This window comes from Physeter macrocephalus, chromosome 14, assembly GCF_002837175.3.
Source record: "Physeter macrocephalus isolate SW-GA chromosome 14, ASM283717v5, whole genome shotgun sequence".
In the NCBI taxonomy this organism is placed as follows: domain Eukaryota; kingdom Metazoa; phylum Chordata; class Mammalia; order Artiodactyla; family Physeteridae; genus Physeter; species Physeter macrocephalus.
This window is the reverse complement of record NC_041227.1, coordinates 7747967-7762878: the sequence shown is the minus strand read 5'-3', so window position 1 is coordinate 7762878 and position 14912 is coordinate 7747967. Positions and strand designations below refer to the sequence as shown.

The 14912-nt window shown below is 44.5% G+C and overlaps 1 protein-coding gene across 2 annotated transcripts; it reads left to right on the top strand.

The window, feature by feature from the left end:
- Positions 1 to 5089: 5089 nt before the first annotated feature.
- Positions 5090 to 14673, top strand: PFDN4 (prefoldin subunit 4). 2 transcript variants are annotated; one of them, XM_024128621.3, is made up of 5 exons: positions 5097 to 5322; positions 5756 to 6030; positions 11601 to 11708; positions 12535 to 12675; positions 14284 to 14673. In XM_024128621.3, exons 2-5 carry the CDS (start codon positions 5905 to 5907, stop codon positions 14413 to 14415), a joined length of 507 nt encoding a protein of 168 aa, XP_023984389.1. In that variant the 5' UTR covers positions 5097 to 5322; positions 5756 to 5904; the 3' UTR covers positions 14416 to 14673. The 2 variants fall into 2 exon arrangements, with proteins under 2 accessions (XP_023984390.1, XP_023984389.1); XM_024128622.2 differs by lacking the exon at positions 5756 to 6030 and having other exon boundaries at positions 5090 to 5322.
- The last annotated feature ends 239 nt before the right edge of the window (positions 14674 to 14912 follow it).

Sequence of the window (14912 nt, the reverse complement as noted above, 5' to 3'; positions counted from 1 at the left end):
GCTGAGCCTGCGCGTCCGGAGCCTGTGCTCCGCAACGGGACAGGCCACAACAGTGAGAGGCCCGCGTACCGCAAAAAAAAACAAACAAAAAAAAACAAAGACGTGACTCTTGAGGATGCAACAGCCATCTTGTGATGATAAAGGGAAGGCCAAGGATGACAGCACACCCAGCTGGGAGCCGTAACTTCTGCTTTGGTCTGAATGCTTGTGTCCCTCCGCACCCCCGAGATTCAAACCTTGAAATCCTAATGGCCAGTGTGATGTATTAGGAGGTGGGCCCTTTGGGAGGTGCGGAGTTCGGGAGGGTGGAGCTTTCACGAGAGGGATTTAGCGCTCTTACAAAAGAGACACCAGAGAGCTCCCTCGCCCCTTCCTCCGTGTGAGGACCCAGCCAGAAGGTGCTGGCTGTGAACCAGCCCACATGCTGTGGCCCAGATCTCAGACTTCCAGCTTCCAGAACTGTGAGAGATAGATTTCTATTGTTTATAAGCCACCCGGTCTGTGGTATTTTATTAAAGAAGTCTGAACACAGGAAGACAACGTCTTATTATTATTATTTTTTTTTTCCTGGTATGCGGGCCTTTCACTTCCGTGGCCTCTGATGGAGATTCCACTCTAGGCCAGATCCTGTGAAAAGATCCAACCCTGAAAAAAAAAATCATCGTTCAACAAATATATATTGAGCACACATGAGCTGAGCCCAGGGAAGACCTAATGCAAAGAGCTTGGATTCTGGAGCTGGGACTCTGACGGAGCAGGCCATGCCACGTGGGGCTAAGAGTTGTGGCGGAGAAGGCAGGGTGTGCTTGCTATAAGGCCCCCTTATCCTACTTCCCGAAGAGGAAATTGGTACTTCGAGAAAGGAGACTTGTCCAGAGCAATTCTCAAACCCTTGGGATCCCTGAGATCTATTCAGGGGATCCCCGAGGGCCTCCTTTTTCCAAAGACATATCTATGTGAGATCAGATTTTCTTCATATATAGCAATTAACGTATTGCAAGAGATTGAACGCAGAAGCAGGTATGAGAAGCCAAACTTCCATTAAGCCAGACATTACAGAGATTTTCAAGAATGTAAAACTGCCATTCTTCTCGATGTTTTTTTTTGGTCTTGGAAAATATGGTTATCTTTAATTTTAAAATGTTGCTTACAATAACATGAAATGGATTTTTAAATTATTTTAAATTAATAAATACACTCAAAAATTCTGCTTCTAATATGATAAATGTTGAAGAATATAGGATAGTTTCAGGTGTACAGCAGTGTGATTCATTTATACATATACATGTATCTATTCTTTTTCAAATTCTTTACCCATTTAGGTTGCTATATAATATTGAGCAGAGTTCCCTGTACTATACAACAGGTCCTGTTGGTTATCCATTTTAAAGATAGCAGTGTGGTGCTTCCCTGGTGGCTCAGTGGTTAAGAATCCACCTGCCAATGCAGGGGACACGGGTTGGAGCCCTGGTCCGGGAAGATCCCACATGCCGCAGAGCACCTAAGCCCGTGCACCACAACTACTGAGCCTGCAAGCCACAACTACTGAGCCCGTGTGCTGCAACTACCGCGCGCCTAGAGCCCGTGCTCCGTAACAAGGGAAGCCACTACAGTGAGAAGCACGCGCACCGCAAGGAAGAGTAGCCCCCACTCGCCGCAACTAGAGAAAGCCCGCGCGCAGCAGCAAAAGACCCAACACAGCCGTAAATAAATAAATAAAATAAATTTAAATATATATATATATATATATAGCAGTGTGTACATGTCAATCGCAAACTCGCAATCTATCCCTTCCACCCCACCCTTCCCCCCTGGTAACCATAAGTTCGTTCTCTAAGTCTGTGAGTCTGTTTCTATAAAAACTCTAACATTGTTGAGTGAAATCTCTTAAGTTTCAAATGTTGGTTCAATTAGAAAAAATACTGTATGGGTCAAAAAAAAAAAAAAAAAAGCAACCGAAAACAACCCATATCTTGCATCCAGTCACTGGGTGGCCGATTTTCAACCTGGTATAAGGGAATGTGTTCATTCATCCCGTGGGGATAGTATTTTCAAGTGCTTATAGGGCTTTACCTTCCTGACCTGAGGTCTCCTATTGTTTTCATTTGTACCCCCAGGCTTCTTTCTTTTGTTAGTCCAAACAAGTACCGACACGCTCAAGCTGGAGAAAAAGAAACAGAAGCAAATGTTGGAAATACTCAATATTACGGAATGAGAGGATGCTTAGCAGAAGACTTGAAAGTCCCCACTTGTACTTGCAGCACTGGTTTTCCTGCAGGAAAGGAGATTAGCTCAAAGGATACTGTGGGCTGGGAAGCCAAGGGGGTAGGGATGGTGGGAAATGGATTGAGAAGGAAGACATCCGAACCAGAGGGAGGCAGTTCAGCACTAAGGTTGGGGGTGGTTCTGCCCACTGTCCACCTGTCCAGGTTAAATGACGCTCTCCTTATTTGCCCAGCCCCTCTCTGACCCAGCCCTCTGAACAGCCCCATGTGATGACTGAACTCCCAAGGAGAGGACACTGTTGGCTGCTGATCCAACAACCCTTCCTTCCTTCTTCCTCTTCCTTGTTTCCAGAAACCCAGCCTACTTTTCTTTTTCAGCAGCTATACTCCCAGCCTCGAGGAATTAGTCATCATTGCTCACGGTAATCATTAATCCTGTAGCTTTTGCCAGTGATTGAGGTGGATGTAAGACAGACATAAAGGCAAGGGGGCTAGGAGATTCTGGGAAATACATTTCTCCTTGAGAGCGAGAGAAAGCAAGAGGGAGAGAGAACAGGACAGAGAGTCAGGGAACATAGCAGAGAGGTACGTGCTGACCCCTTTTCTCTCTGCCTGTGCACCTCTTGGATAAAGACGTGACGCTTGGGCTTCCCTGTTGGCGCAGCGGTTGAGAGTCCGCCTGCCGATGCAGGGGACACGGGTTCGTGTCCCGGTCCGGGAAGATCCCACGTGCCGCGGAGCGGCTGGGCCCGTGAGCCATGGCCGCTGAGCCTGCGCGTCCGGAGCCTGTGCTCCGCAACGGGACAGGCCACAACAGTGAGAGGCCCGCGTACCGCAAAAAAAAACAAACAAAAAAAAACAAAGATGTGACTCTTGAGGATGCAACAGCCATCTTGTGATGATAAAGGGAAGGCCAAGGATGACAGCACACCCAGCTGGGAGCCGTAACTTCTGCTTTGGTCTGAATGCTTGTGTCCCTCCGCACCCCCGAGATTCAAACCTTGAAATCCTAATGGCCAGTGTGATGTATTAGGAGGTGGGCCCTTTGGGAGGTGCGGAGTTCGGGAGGGTGGAGCTTTCACGAGAGGGATTTAGCGCTCTTACAAAAGAGACACCAGAGAGCTCCCTCGCCCCTTCCTCCGTGTGAGGACCCAGCCAGAAGGTGCTGGCTGTGAACCAGCCCACATGCTGTGGCCCAGATCTCAGACTTCCAGCTTCCAGAACTGTGAGAGATAGATTTCTATTGTTTATAAGCCACCCGGTCTGTGGTATTTTATTAAAGAAGTCTGAACACAGGAAGACAACGTCTTATTATTATTATTTTTTTTTTCCTGGTATGGGGGCCTTTCACTTCCGTGGCCTCTCCCGTTGCGGAGCACAGGCTTCGGACGCGCAGGCTCAGCGGCCATGGCTCACGGGCCCAGCCGCTCCGCGGCACGTGGGATCTTCCCAGACCGGGGCACGAACCCGTGTCCCCTGCATCGGCAGGCGGACTCTCAACCGCTGCGCCACCAGGGAAGCCCAACACAACGTCTTTGAGCTGCTGATCCAGCCCAGGAAGCTCCTTCCTCCATGAGAGACCCCTCCTCTCCTCTCTTCCTCCCATTCTCTGTGCACTCAGCGGCCACCTCCAGAGAGCCCCTCGGGACCACCACCTTCTGTTCTTCTCTGTCTCGGCACCCCATTTGTTTCCCCCGTCAGGTGCTTGGCACCATTTGTAATGATTTTGTCCTTTTGTGTTCTATCTCCCCCTCCACTGTCTGTTTCTGCAGCGCCTTTAAATTTTTTCCTGGTATGCGGGCCTTTCACTTCCGTGGCCTCTGATGGAGATTCCACTCTAGGCCAGATCCTGTGAAAAGATCCAACCCTGAAAAAAAAAATCATCGTTCAACAAATATATATTGAGCACACATGAGCTGAGCCCAGGGAAGACCTAATGCAAAGAGCTTGGATTCTGGAGCTGGGACTCTGACGGAGCAGGCCATGCCACGTGGGGCTAAGAGTTGTGGCGGAGAAGGCAGGGTGTGCTTGCTATAAGGCCCCCTTATCCTACTTCCCGAAGAGGAAATTGGTACTTCGAGAAAGGAGACTTGTCCAGAGCAATTCTCAAACCCTTGGGATCCCTGAGATCTATTCAGGGGATCCCCGAGGGCCTCCTTTTTCCAAAGACATATCTATGTGAGATCAGATTTTCTTCATATATAGCAATTAACGTATTGCAAGAGATTGAACGCAGAAGCAGGTATGAGAAGCCAAACTTCCATTAAGCCAGACATTACAGAGATTTTCAAGAATGTAAAACTGCCATTCTTCTCGATGTTTTTTTTTGGTCTTGGAAAATATGGTTATCTTTAATTTTAAAATGTTGCTTACAATAACATGAAATGGATTTTTAAATTATTTTAAATTAATAAATACACTCAAAAATTCTGCTTCTAATATGATAAATGTTGAAGAATATAGGACAGAAATTCTTCAGGGTCCTCAAAAAATTTTAAGAGTGTAAAGGGATCCCGAGACAAAAAAAAATTAAGAATCGGGAGGAACATGTGTCAGAGTATACAGTAATTGCTGAATAATTTTGTTGAAAAAACTTAACTACTAGGAGTACTTCCTCCTTTTTATCATCTGAATTATAAGGGCACATACATCTCTCACGCTATTGCCAAGGTCATTCGTTCTTAGCTCTTTTTTTAGGGAGGTGTATTTCTTACACGGTTCGTGGGATGGGTGGAAAGGAACGGCCCTTCCGCCCGCTCGCGGCCCCGCCGCGCTGAGCGCCCCCTGCTCCCCGCTGCTGGAGCTGCGACCGCTCGCCACACCCACCCCAGTTTCTGTCGGCCCACAGGGAGTCGCCTGTCCCTTTAATTGGAACGTACCAAGTCCTTCCAGGTTACATGTCCTCCCCGAGTCCCAAACCTTAGGAATCACTGATCGAAGATCCAGTCGGAGGGAAAGTAGACACCACTTTGTGTCTGGCGGGAGTCCTGCGTCGTCGGGGAGCGAGGGAGGGCGCGGGGCCGAGGCACACCTTAGCGGCCCTCCCCGCCTCGGGCCGTAGTCCAGTCCCAAGATGGCGGCCACCATGAAGAAGGCGGTGAGTGGGGCGCCGGGGGTGCGGGATGCTCGGTCGGCGGGCGGGGGTCGGCCGCGGGGGGCCGGCCGCGGGGTGCTGGGGGCGCGCAGCTCTGAAGCGCGGCGCGGGGCTCGGGGCCGAGACTCCCGACCCTGAGGGCGGCCCCGGGGCGAGGCCTGACCGCGCCCGGCGTCTTGGGGTCTTTTTGGGCCCCCGGCCGGCCGTGGGGGCACCCCGGCTGGGACCCTTAGAGGACTCTGGGTCGCCTCTGGCGGTGCTGAGGATGATCCCGGAGAGTCTGAGGACCCCGCTGCCCAGACCTTGTCCTTGGGGTGTGGGCAGCCTAGGGGTCCGGTTGACTGCGGCTGGCCATAACGCAGGTGCTTTACCTGGGTCGTCACGTTTAACCCTTACAAGTTCACAAGGGTGGGCGCTCTGGTACCCTTCTTTGCAGGCAAGGAAGCTGAGGCCCAGAGAGGTGGAGTCACCTGTCCAAGGTCACGCAGCTGTAAGGAGCAGAGCAGGAACCCGCATCCCCGGATTATCTGGCCTCTGAGCCACTCAACTCTACGCTCGGTGCCCCTGCGCCCTCCAGGCTAAAACATGTTATTGAGGATAGACCATGGGCCGGGGCCCAGAAGCCGTCCGTTTATTATTATCTCGGATCCTTCCAGCAATTTAGCAAGGGCACGTTATCCCCCCACTTTACAGACGGAGAAACTTAGAGCGGTGAGCGGCTTCAAAGTGACTCAGCTAATAAGCAGAGGTGGAGTGCAAACTCAGGTTTTGTTTTGTTTTTCCCAAAGCCCACCTTTTATCCTACTAAGTAAGCAGAACGCGTCTTCAGGGCTTATAATTCGTTAAGTCTACCCAGATGCTTAAAGAAATCTAGATAGAAAGAAAATAAAATGGGAGAGGGGCAAGGAAATAATAACATCTGATATTTATCGAGGCTTTACTGTGTGCTGGGCACCGTTTTAAGCACATTGTGTACATTGTTTATTTTAATCTTACACTCCTTTAAGGGTGATGCTGTGTTTAACCTTATTTTACAGATGAGGAAACTAAAGCACAGAGGCAAAATTAGGATTTAGATAAATAAACATAGATGTTCTGCCTCCAGAGCCTGTGTTTTTAACTTCCATGCTGTCTGATGAGAGTCCCCTGGCTGAAGGGATTTGCTCTGTAGGTCTTGTGTGTGTTTCCTTTCATTCCACTTCTAAGACCACATGGGAATGTGCCTCCGTTGCTTTCCTGCTCAAGGGCACCTCATAGTCTTAAGCCCTCCTGCTCTTGCTGTAGGGTGACCGATCCATCCAGGTTTGCCTGAGATGGAGGGAGTGCTAAAACTGGGAAAGCCCCAGGCATACCGGGGTGAGTTGCTCATCCTACTGGTCTGTCATCCACGAATTCTTATCAGGTACCAGAGTAGGGTTTAGGGCCATGATGATTCAGACAGAAACTATGTGAGATTCACTTGGCCTCTGTTTTGTTTTTATATTGGGCCCTGTGTCAGGTATGGCCTTTATTAACTCCATGGAAGATGCTAGTTGTGGTTCACCCTCACTCGACAGACGTAGAAACTAAAGTACAGAGAGATGAAGTAAACGTTGAGGAAATGGTGGAAGAATGGTTTGAACCCTGGGCTTGATCGCAAAATTCTTGATCACCAACATTTTTTCCTTTCATTCATTTAACAACTTTTTGAGCATGGTCTACGGCACAGTTTCAGTTTTAGGTGGTGGACATAAGAATGGTGAACAATAATGAAGTTTTCATCCCCTTGTCCTTAGAGTGTTGTAGAACTTATACTCTTGGAGAGAAGAGGCAGGTGTTAATCAGTAGTCACCCAGAAAACTGTAAAATTTGCAACTCCGATAAGAACTGTGGAAGAAAGGGGCTTGTGAAATGAGGGCTGGAATAAGGTCTGCGTTGAGGTCAGAGAAGGCTTTCCTGAGAAGGTGTGATCTGTAGGATTCCACGAGGGGCAGAAGAGAAAGTCGGGGTACTTCCTGCAAAGGCCCTGCATGCATTCAGTAAAAGGATGGCCAGGATGACAGGGAATCGGGGGTGGGGGTGGGGGAGACAGGCTGAACCACGGTGGTAAAATAGCTTATAGAGGGGTAGGTGGCAGCCAAAACATAAGATTTTCTTCTTTATCTTAGTAAGACTCTCATAGACGCAACATCTTCCTGTAGGTGTTTCCAGTGCTGTGGACAGTTTCTGATAGGTTAGCGACATGTGCCTCTTTGCCGACTGTAAGAGAAAACAGAGGCATGCCGATGTGGATGTGTGAGAGTGAAATATCACAGGATAGCCCTTGGAGTTTAAGAAAAATTGTTTGCAGTCTGGAGTGCTTTATAAGCCATTACCTCCCAGTGGGTCATGACTTTTTCTGGTGAGAAGTTAAGATGAGATGATTCTGTCGTGTCATCTCCAGAGTTCTGCTTTCTCAGACCTGGTTCTTGGCCATGAAAGGTACTGCAGTCCGATTTCTGTTTATCGTCCCGAGTACAAATGACTCTTCCTCAGAGAAGCCACCTTTGACCTTCCCTTCTCTCCCCACCCCTCAACACTTCCACCCCCTAAACTATTTTGCTTTCACTGTCACATGTATCACCATCTAGCAGAAACGCTTGCTTTTTGCACACCTCTTCCACTAGAATGTAAGTGTGCCAGTATTCTTGAGGTGAGGACTCATGAATACCCTCCTTTCACAGTGCCTCGTACATATGAAACACTAAGTAATTATTAAATGAATGACTGTTCACAGGGAAGGTGAATAAAAATACAAAGCAAAGTTTTATATTGTAGAAATTGGGTAGATACCTTTAAAAAACAAAAATCAAAGCAGACTACAATTGGCCGGAACTTCCTCCTAGGTCTTTAGAACCTGAGGGACCCTGCCGTGGGTCCAGACTGTGCTGGTGAAACCCAGAGTTAGTGTGGGCATGACTGAGGGTGGGTCGCTTTCCTCCCAGGATCCCGTGAGAGGCTGATGCTCCAGATAAGGGTGCAGTCATAGTGCAGGGAATTTTAACTTTCACCTTGAATCTTGGGCAGTCATATTTCTCTTAAGCCTAGCAGAATTTTCCTCTGGGTCTGGGTCTGTACTTCTTTGTAATGATTTTTGGTAAACGTTATTCAGGAAATAAAGCACTTAGCTGTTGTTTATTGAAATGTGACTCCATCTCCAGGCCCTATGCTAGGTGCTCATTTTATCCCCTCTGCAAGGTGGGAATAGCTTCCCCATTTTACAGATGACAAACCTGAGGTGGGTCCAGAGAACTGAACAATTTGCCTAAGGTTCCTGCTTCCTTGGATTTGAATCCACTCTTACTGTTTCCACCACTCTCGTACTACTAAGTAACTCCTTCCTCCTTGAGTTATTTTGGCTTCGTGAGCGGTACTAACTACATCTGGCTTCTCTCCTAACGTTCGGGGGCGTGGGTCCCTTTAAGAATCTGATGAAAGCCACGAAGACCCTTCCAGAAGAATGCACATATAATACACAGCATTTTGCATAGTTTCGGGGTAAATGGACCTCTGACAGTCGGTGCACTCCCAGTTTAGAATTACTCCCTCCCTGCCAAATGGAGCTTCCAGCAACATAGGAGTGTTCTAGATCAGTGAGATTAAAACGGAAGCCACCGCTGTAATCAGGGAGGGTGCTGACTTCTCACTTTCCACAGTAAGCCCTCCCCTGGGTGGCACGCGGTTTAACCAGCGCATGTGTTTGCCTCACACCCCGACTTGAGCCCTTAACCCCGGGGAGAAAACCACCATTAAGGAAATGAACTCCAGGGTCCAGCGTGTGCTGGGGGCTGCCGTTTGGTGAGGCTACAGCAGGAAATGCCTGCTTTGGAAAGGTAGAAGGCAGGTGGCCAGACTCTCCACAACTTTTCAGAAACCCTGTGTCGGTGAGTCTGACGGAACATGATTTAGATTCAAATTCAGAAACAATGGATTAAGCCTCAGTTGTGTTTCAGACAGCCCTGTGCTGGGTGCTTTCATGGGGATTACCCTGATAAAGCCTCACCATGACAAGTGCCCCTATAAATACATAGTCAGGCTTTCAGGGACTCAGTATTTGAATTCTGCAGGAGCAGGAACTCTAGAATTCTCTGTTCCCTGTTGGCGTGGAGAGTTGAGACTTCTTGTGCAGGCAAATGACTTGAATGCCAACATATCTGCATATGGACTTTGCTTTGGCTTCTGTAGCATAGCTCAGTGTTTCCCAACTTCCATATTTGTAAAAATTATGCACCAGGGTGAACATTCAAAGCTATACATATATCCCACTGTAAAGGATTTTTTTTCAAGGTATCTGCTGGGTGTCTGATGATGGGGCTGATGTGTGTTTTATTGGGTGATGAGAGCCTGGGTCAGAGGAAGGCTGAATTCTAGCTGTCTGCATTTATATTCTGATCACCAAGCTCCATACTGCTTGAGACAACAGGTTGCCTCAAATAAAGGAAATAAAAGTCAATTGTCATGAGAGACCAGGTGAAAGGATGGGGTGTGGTTATTGTGAACCATTACTGTTATTGGCAAAAGAGCCCTAAATAGTCCTTGTTGAAGCTGTATCTGTCTCTTTCCTGCTTTAAATTATCATCAAGTGCCCTTGTTCCTCTTTTATAAATGAGGGGAAACTCTAAGGAAGTCTGTTATTTAAAAAAAAATGTTTTAAAAATATATGGTCCCCTGTTAATCAACTATATTCCAATATAAAATTTTAAAAAAAATGAAAAGGGGAAGGAACAAAAGAAAAAAAAAAAGGTCCCCCTTTGAGAATCTGATTAAAACCAAGGACTTCCTGCTCCTCTTCTAGATATGCATGATTGCGTGTATAAACACACACACGCGCGCGCGCACACACACACACACTTTTGCCTTTAATTTCCAAGAGCTCATGGACCTGTCTGGACTCTGGAGCCAGATTACCTGGGTTGAAACTGAGCTTTACCACTTACTTGGTATGTGGCTTTGGGCAAATTATTTAACCTCTCTGTGCCATGCTTTCTCCATCAGTAGAACAGTGGTACTAATGATCCTACTTAATAAGACTGATTGGAGGATTAGCAGAGATAATAAAGTACTTAGAAAGTTCTTGGTACATAATAAATGCTCAGTAGATGTTAGCTGTTATTTATATGGTTTCATAGATACTTTGTCATCTAAGTAGTCTAATTTTATTTACAAATTTAATCACATAGTTTAAAAATATTCAGTTTATCATTTTACAGTGAATTACACCTTATTCATAATTAAGACACATAAACAAGTTCTGCATTAAACATAATTTTTAATGTGTGTGTGTGGAATATAGTCACTGAAATGCATAGTGACCCTCAAGCCAGTATATCAGTTAGATTAAAAATTATAGAAACAGACTTCTGATAGCCTCAATAAACTTAAGCAAGTTTTAACTCTGAGAGAATAAACTAGTCTGAGGCATTTACCAAAATTAATTACCACATCACTTTTGTTCCCAGGGGCTATCTTAAAAAATTCTGCTCTAGGCCAAAAGTTGACTGACTTGATTCAGGACTTATTCTTTTTTTTTTTTTCCATGGGTTTTAATTTTGTGCCATACAGCTCAAAAGAGTTTGAATTTAGTTATATTTATCTCCAGAAATGGGTACACTCCTGTTCTTGTCACTTCCTTATTACAAAGCCTGCAGTCCCTGGAGAGTTTCTGTCAAGATTTCTTCCCTGTTTCTGATTTTCTGGTACAACCCTCAGCTGTGGAGGCTGGTGGAAAATAGTTTTAAAGGTAGTGCAGTTTTGCTCTGTGTCGATTCAGGACTTATTCTTTTTTTTTTTTTTTTTGCGGAACGCGGGCCTCTCACTGTTGTGGCCTCTCCTGTTGCGGAGCACAGGCTCCAGACGCGCAAGCTCAGCGGCCACGGCTCACGGGCCTAGCCGCTCCGCGGCATGTGGGATCCTCCCGGACGGGGGCACGAACCCGCGTTGCCTGCATCGGCAGGCGGACCCTCAACCACTGCGCCACCAGGGAAGCCCAGGACTTATTCTTAATTGTTATTTATAGTTGAAGTGTTTTTGCACCTTAGGCGTTACTCCATAGCATATCAGAAGAGGTTATAGATTTATGAACAAATCTTAAGCTTGTGGAGCAGAAACTTAGTAAGGCCTGTGTTTGTGATATTCTGTACCTCTTGTGATTCTGGACTCTGAGGGCAAGTAGTTTATTGGGCTATTTCAGAGTTATATTAAAAGCTAACCTGTAACTTCTCCATTAAAATTAATTCTACAAAACAGTGTATATGTTTTTTCAGGCTGCAGAAGATGTCAACGTTACTTTTGAAGATCAACAGAAGATAAACAAATTTGCACGGAATACAAGTAGAATCACAGAGCTGAAGGAAGAAATAGAAGTAAAAAAGGTATTGAAAATGCGCATCTTATTTAAGAAAAATAAAAGTTCTTCATGCTATAGGTTTTTAAAACTAAATTCAGTAGTATGTGATTATATCTGTCTGGGCTCTTTGTTGTAGATGACAAAATACACTCTAGTTAGTTTAAGAAGGAAGACGTTGGTTAAGGGAGGTGAGGAAGCATACAGGTTGTTGAGGAGTGCGACCCTTGGCTGAGCGTCCAGGAGCAGGTCCCAGAACCAGAGAACGCGGCTGGTGATGGAGCTGCTGTTGTCGCCACCGATCCCAGAGCCAGCTGCCCCCCTCCACCACGGGGACGCTGCCCCTCAGTCCTCGGAACACCGGGCTGCTGCCGTGCCCAAACCTGTGTGTCAGAGGCTTGTGCCCAGCCTCTTCTCATGCAGCTCTCCTGGGTTGAAGTCCAGTTCAGGTGTCTTTGATTAGTGGAATTTATGTTATTATCTGCTTTCATCCTATCATCAAGCAAAGCTGAGAAATGCAGGTTTGTGTTCGTGTTTTTATTCTGCTATAGGAAGGGAGAAGTCACAATGTGGGAAACAAAGTAGGAGACATTTTGAGTGGCCATGGATACCTCCACTGTCCACCACAGGGGGCTTATAGCAATCTGGAACTATCTAGAGGACAGTGTGTTAGTGAGCTACGTGCTTCCTTAGGAAATGCTATCTCAAAACATAAGAAACTTAATTTTAATGTGATGGTACCTGTGTGAAAGAGTCCCTCAAAGACTTGAGGTCCCCAAATTAAAATTGGCTTTTATCCTCTATTCGGGAATTTTGAATACATTCTTCATTGTCGTTCACTTTTGTATTTACAGAAACAACTCCAGAATTTAGAAGATGCTTGTGAGGATATCATGCTTGCAGACGACGACTGCTTAATGATACCTTATCAGATTGGTGATGTTTTCATTAGCCATTCTCAAGAAGAAACACAAGAAATGTTAGAAGAAGCAAAGGTATGTTGGAGTCTCTCCCTGGGTGATGAAGTCTAAGTCTTAAATTAGGATTTATGTCATTATAAAGAATGTGTAATTATAGGTGTAGGGAAAATAAGGGATGATAGCTAATATTTCATGCCTTCTTACAATGTCCCAGGCCTGCTCTGGAATGTTTTGTTCTGTAAGTATGATTGTGTTTAATCCTAATGATAACTCTATGGGATAATACTGGGAATCCCAATTGAGAGTTGAAGAAGAATAGAGGCTTAGAGAGGTTATGGGACTTCCTCGATGTGACAAAGGGAATGCTGAAAGTACAGACTATTATAAAGTAGAAAAGTCACCCGTAATCCCACTACTCAGAGATAATCATCCATAGTAAACATTTTCATGTATTTCTTTTATGTTCTCTCCTCCTCTTTCTCTGTGTATTTTTGCTTCACGTTTTGGTCACTTATGTCTTAGTTGGGTATTATCTTGTTCCATTTAATGTTCATTTATCCAGCAGATCTTCCCTGGGAGCCTGTTCTAGGCCAGCGCCACGTGCTTTAAAAACATCAATTTTGATGACTGTTTAATGTCATGTTGGTGGACATTGATTCAGCCCACTGTCCTCCTGTTGTTCCATTAATTTGTTTTTGCTGTTTTCCTATAGGAATATTGTGGTGAGCATTCTTAAACCTAAACCTTTGTTCACATGTAGGAAGTTCTTTTAAGGAAATAATCAGAGAAGTGTAATTCCTGGGTGAGAGTATGGATTCATTGGCAACATTTGGGCTTGTTAAAAATTCAGATTATTGAGCCCAACCCCAATAATGTCTAATTCAGGAGGCCTGGAGTGGAGCCCTGGAATTCATATTTCTCACAAGCTTCCAGGTGATCTGGGGGCCACCCTTTGAGAACCACTGGCCAGATTGCTAAAATAATAACGTTGTCAATACTAGGCATTCTTCTTTTGTTCCTGATATTAATGGGTACATATATTATTTGTGTGATTCCATTTTTTTCTTTGTCATGTTTAGGAAAAATCCTTTTGATCCTGGCCAGGAAGGAATTTCTGACATTCCATGCATTTTGTGTGGCAAAGCTGCTCTTTCATAAATGAGGCTCTCATTACTGCTCTTTCAAAGTCGAACTCCAGGGGCCTCGTAGTTAGGGAAATTTCTGCCAGGTTTTGACGATAAGTTGTTACTTTTAATTATTGGTGAGTGTGTGAATTTTTATCATTTCCTCTAGTTCCATAGTTCTTTTTGTGGCAAGTTGGAAAAGGCTGTGTCAGAAGCCAGGCCTGTGGTAAACTGTTTACCCTAAATGTTTGAATGTCATTCTTTCTTTATTAGGATATGATAATTTAGGAATTAATTTTCTTTTATTTTCTTCTGTTTTTTAAGTCAGCCAAAACTGAGAAAAGCTTGATTTATTCTATAATAAGCAAATATAGATCATGAATGAAAAATGCCCCACATTCAGACTTTTGGTTTAGATTTAATTATCAGTGTTATTTAGCTGCCTGTCCAAGTTTAGAAAGTTTTTGACCTAAAATTCTTCCCAAATATTATTTCATCCACAGATGCTCAGAAGTCATCCAATTGAATAGAATTAATTTAAACTAATTTTTTTTTCCAGAAAAATTTGCAAGAAGAAATTGATGCCTTAGAATCCAGAGTGGAATCAATTCAGCGGGTGTTAGCAGATTTGAAAGTTCAGTTATATGCAAAATTTGGGAGTAACATAAACCTTGAAGCTGATGAAAGTTAAACATTTTATAATACTTTTTTTAATTTGTTTAATAAACTTGAATATTGTTTAAAATGATAATTTCCCTTCTTCAAATGATATGGAAAGCAAAACTTTTTTTAAAATTTTCATTTATTTAATGGAAACGCCTATTTTCACATGTCTTGCTTATTTATTTTATATTTTTAAAAGAAGACAGTATTCATCTATGTATTTTGCATAACAATTATATCAAGTGTAGGGGCTTTATGTCATGTTATTAAAATCAGTTAAGCAATCGTTTACGTTTCTATATTATCATTTAGAATATTTGTGCATTTTTTATTATAAGAAAATTTAACAGTTAACGTGTGTCATGTTGTTTATCTACTATGTCTATTTCAGTTGCCACTTAGAGATGGTAAAAGCACTACAGAAAGATCCGGTCCTACATCTTTTACTCACTTCACAACTAAAACTTTGTCATATACTAAAACATATGTATATATTTTCTTTAAACATGTGTAGTATATATTACA